Below are 3,741 nucleotides of genomic sequence, written 5' to 3'. Positions count from 1 at the left end.
CTACTAATTTAATTTGGATTTCTTCCAACATATTGGGTGTAATTGTTTTCGTGTTTATCTTAATTATTGGCTTAGTGTGAATAGCAAAAGGGGACATTAGAATGGTTTTATAATTAGCTCCTAAAAATTCAGAATGAAAAAAATAATATTGAGACAGTTATAAATTCCATTTAATTTCTTATATTTAATCAAACATCCCAAATTCATTTATTTCAACTACAATAAATGATCTTTTCATATAAGTTTTTCTCTAATTTATCGGAGTTAACAGTGATATTTGATAAATAAGTGGGACTTTTACACATCTAAGGAATACATATGTGCAGATTCAACTATAATATAAATTTGATTTTCACCAAAAAGTTTAAACACCACTAATTAGGGACAAATCCTCCCAGACTAAGATCTTGTAAGATTTAGGAATCTTATCTAAGTTCATCTAGTTAATTAATATGTTTCCTTGAGGTGATCTATAACTTTTAATAATACTATCACAGAAAAACGAGGATGACACCATCAACATAATTTAAAATGATTCATAAATTAAAATGAGAACACATTAATTACGGATAAGTATTTAAAAGTACGTCATACAACCACTTCGATGTTTCTGAATTTTGGAGCTTTCTAACAGCATCCCATATTAAAATTTTAAGTCACTATTAGTTTTTAGATCAAATCTATTTCGAATAAAACAATTCCAATCAAAAATACTAGTATATGGATAAAACCTTTTAGAAGTTTTTAAGAGTAAATATATATCTCTTGAATATCACAGCTCAGATCTTCCCGAACAATTGAATAACTTTTGAAGAAACTTGGTAAATTATAATGAGTTTAAGTTCTACATATTAAGAGCGTACAAATTATTTACATATTCATGTAGCTTATAATATAATTACAAGTAAATCTCTATAACACGCATTAATCCGTAACCTGATAGAAATGCTAACAAACCTGTTATTGCGGGGTAAACAAAACAGATAATGTCAATGCATATAATTCACATCCAGTTATTTATTACACTAAAAATTACACCAATTAATTACTTACTAAATATCTTACTTCTCATAAAAGTTGCAAGAATAAAAAGGTCCTACAATATAATCTTATATCTAACCATCCCATTGAGGCTATATAAACCAATATTCCTAAGTCCTTATAACGTCAAATTGAAAAAAATAACTCCACTTATACATAACATGGAGGGAAATTCTTCAAGAGGAAAAAAGGCCATGCAAGAGAAGGAAAGTAGCAACAACAAAGAAAAGGAAGAAGTGAAATACCGCGGCGTTCGAAGGCGGCCGTGGGGGAAATTCGCGGCGGAGATACGTGATACGACGAGGCCGGGTTCCCGGCAGTGGCTCGGGACGTTCGACACGGCGGAGGAGGCGGCTAGGGCTTATGATAGGGCTGCATTTAACCTAAGAGGACATCTTGCTACTTTGAATTTCCCTAATGAGTATTATAATCAACTCCAATATCCTCCTTTATATTATCGTAACTCAATTTCTTCACCAACAAATGTTGCTTCAAATCCAAGAGGAAGTTTAGAGAATGGAAGTTCATCATCTTTAACTGGTAAAACTAAGGAAATTATTGAGCTTGAGTGTCTAGATAATAGTGTTCTAGAGGAGCTTCTTTGTGCAGAAGACTCAAAAATGAAAAGAAAGTAAGGTTAAGGTTTGTAACCCTTTTTTGGGATTTTACCCCGGTGTCCGATACCCTGCTTCAGACTCGATTCGGATTCGTGCCGTGTAAGGCCAATTAAAGGGGAAAGAGTTACATATCAGAATTGTATCTTAATTTCTGGATGTTCATTATCAATATTCTTCTTCTTTTGTTTCGGAAGAAGTCCTTTTTTCTTCTTTATTTCCCATAATTTATTGTTCAGTTTAAGCTTATAATTTTTTTTTGAGCCGAGGGTTTATCGGAAACAGCTTCACTATCTTTCAATGACAGTGATAAGGTATACGAACGCACTACCCTTCCAAAACGTCACTAGAACTCTACTGGGTTTTTTGATGTTTGTTTAGTTTAAGCTTATCAAACATCATAACCAACATGTTTGGTTTTGTTATCAAAACTTTTTATTTTAATCTTTTATTGGAAAACTAAAACTGGAGCATTTGAGGTTTGCATTTGACTTTGATTTCTACATTTCTTGGTATTCGATAGGAACTGAACTGTAATGGTATCTTTCTTGAGAATGTGAAATGCCCAAACAGTAAGTTCGGACGTCTATTTATTCTTTAGTTTTTGACATATGACGTGAAGGAATAAGCGAATTTTAATTTATTCCTCGAATAAGTCGAAAAGAAATATGATAATTAAGATACAGATGAGATAATAAGATAATTTGAAATAATTAATAAAGTGAATAATTGAAATAATTAATGAGATATATTTGTCCTTTAGTTTCAATTTCTGTAAACAGAGATTTTTTTTTCACCCATAAAACTTGATTATATTTGGTTGGTTCAAACATCAAATAAATATAAGAATATCTATTTTTTACACATAAGTGATTTAAAATTTTTATTTTTTTAACTTTAAAATTGTAAAAAGGCATGATACTTCATTTCCTAATGTACTGATAGCAAAAGGGCAGGGAAGAAAACCTTGCATTACCCATACAAAGTGACAAAACAATAAACAAAACAAATGTGATAAAGAATAATCTTGTGCAGAAAAAGGAAGTCCGATGAATTGTTTTGCAACCTAAAAATTATTTCATTTTAGTGAAATCACTGTGCGATAAAGAGTGAATCACTTTATGATTATTCCCTTTTGACTCATTCAAAGTTCCATAGGACTAAAGAAGAATCGATCCATGGGAAAGAATAAAGGTCAAAATAAATACACAGGGAGATGCCGACTTTTTTTGATGCCCGATTATATTCGAATTCGTACCGAAAAAATTTATATTGGAGGGTAAAACACTTCTTAACAAAAACGACTTCATACTTAACTAGGATTTGAATCCGAAACCTTTGATTAAGGATAAATAAAAATGCTTACCACTCCGCCACAACCCTGTTAATCGAAGAGATACGATTTCAATGTATAAAGAGGGACTAATATTATCTATATTCAAGATTAAAGTAAGAAATTTGTTTGTTTAAATTTGACCAATTGCAACTTCGATCATATTATCAGAGCCCTTTGTTAGAAACTTAGATGGTCATAGCTTTCGAAGTTTCGAATATATGACTTTTCTTTAAGAAATCCTGAATTTTTTTAATGTAATGACTCAGCCGGTCGTTTTGAGTATTATAACCCCGTTCCTCCATTTACTGTTCAATTTTTTCTTTACAATTTTTATGTGACTTACCAGAGTAATTGGTTCGGGTCCGGTGAGGTTTTGGAATGAATTGGAACACTTAGTTCCAAGGTTTAAAGCTTAAGCTGAAATAGTTGACCGGATATCAACATATGTGTAAACGACCCCGCAATACAGTTTTGATGATTCCGATAGCTCCTATGGTGATTTTGGACTTAGGAGCGTGTCCAGAAAATTATTTGGTAGTCCGTAGTTAAATTAGGCTTGAAATGGCTAAAATAGAAATTTAAGTTTGGAAGTTTGACCGGGGAGTTGACTTTTTGATATCGGGGTCGGAATCCGATTTTAGAAATTAAAATAGGTCCGTTATGTCATTTATGACTTGTGTGCAAAATTTGAGGTCAATCGGACTTGATTTGATAGGTTTCGGCATTGAATCTAGAAGTTGAAAGTTCTTA

At 31.9% G+C, this 3,741-nt stretch overlaps 1 protein-coding gene across 1 annotated transcript; it reads left to right on the top strand.

Moving 5' to 3' along the window:
* Window positions 1–1,214: 1,214 nt before the first annotated feature.
* Window positions 1,215–1,806, top strand: LOC104112908 (ethylene-responsive transcription factor ERF098-like). The gene has a single exon (XM_009622951.3). The coding sequence runs from the start codon at window positions 1,236–1,238 to the stop codon at window positions 1,674–1,676; it is 441 nt and encodes a 146-aa protein (XP_009621246.3). The 5' UTR covers window positions 1,215–1,235; the 3' UTR covers window positions 1,677–1,806.
* Window positions 1,807–3,741: the final 1,935 nt, after the last annotated feature.

This window comes from Nicotiana tomentosiformis, chromosome 9 (genome assembly GCF_000390325.3).
Source record: "Nicotiana tomentosiformis chromosome 9, ASM39032v3, whole genome shotgun sequence".
NCBI lineage: Eukaryota > Viridiplantae > Streptophyta > Magnoliopsida > Solanales > Solanaceae > Nicotiana > Nicotiana tomentosiformis.
This window is presented reverse-complemented; position numbering and strand designations above follow the sequence as displayed.

What these genes read in the sequence shown, in the direction of transcription:
- LOC104112908 (XM_009622951.3), top strand. Translation starts at nt 1,236, where the DNA reads ATGCAAGAGAAGGAAAGTAGCAACAACAAAGAAAAGGAAGAAGTGAAA.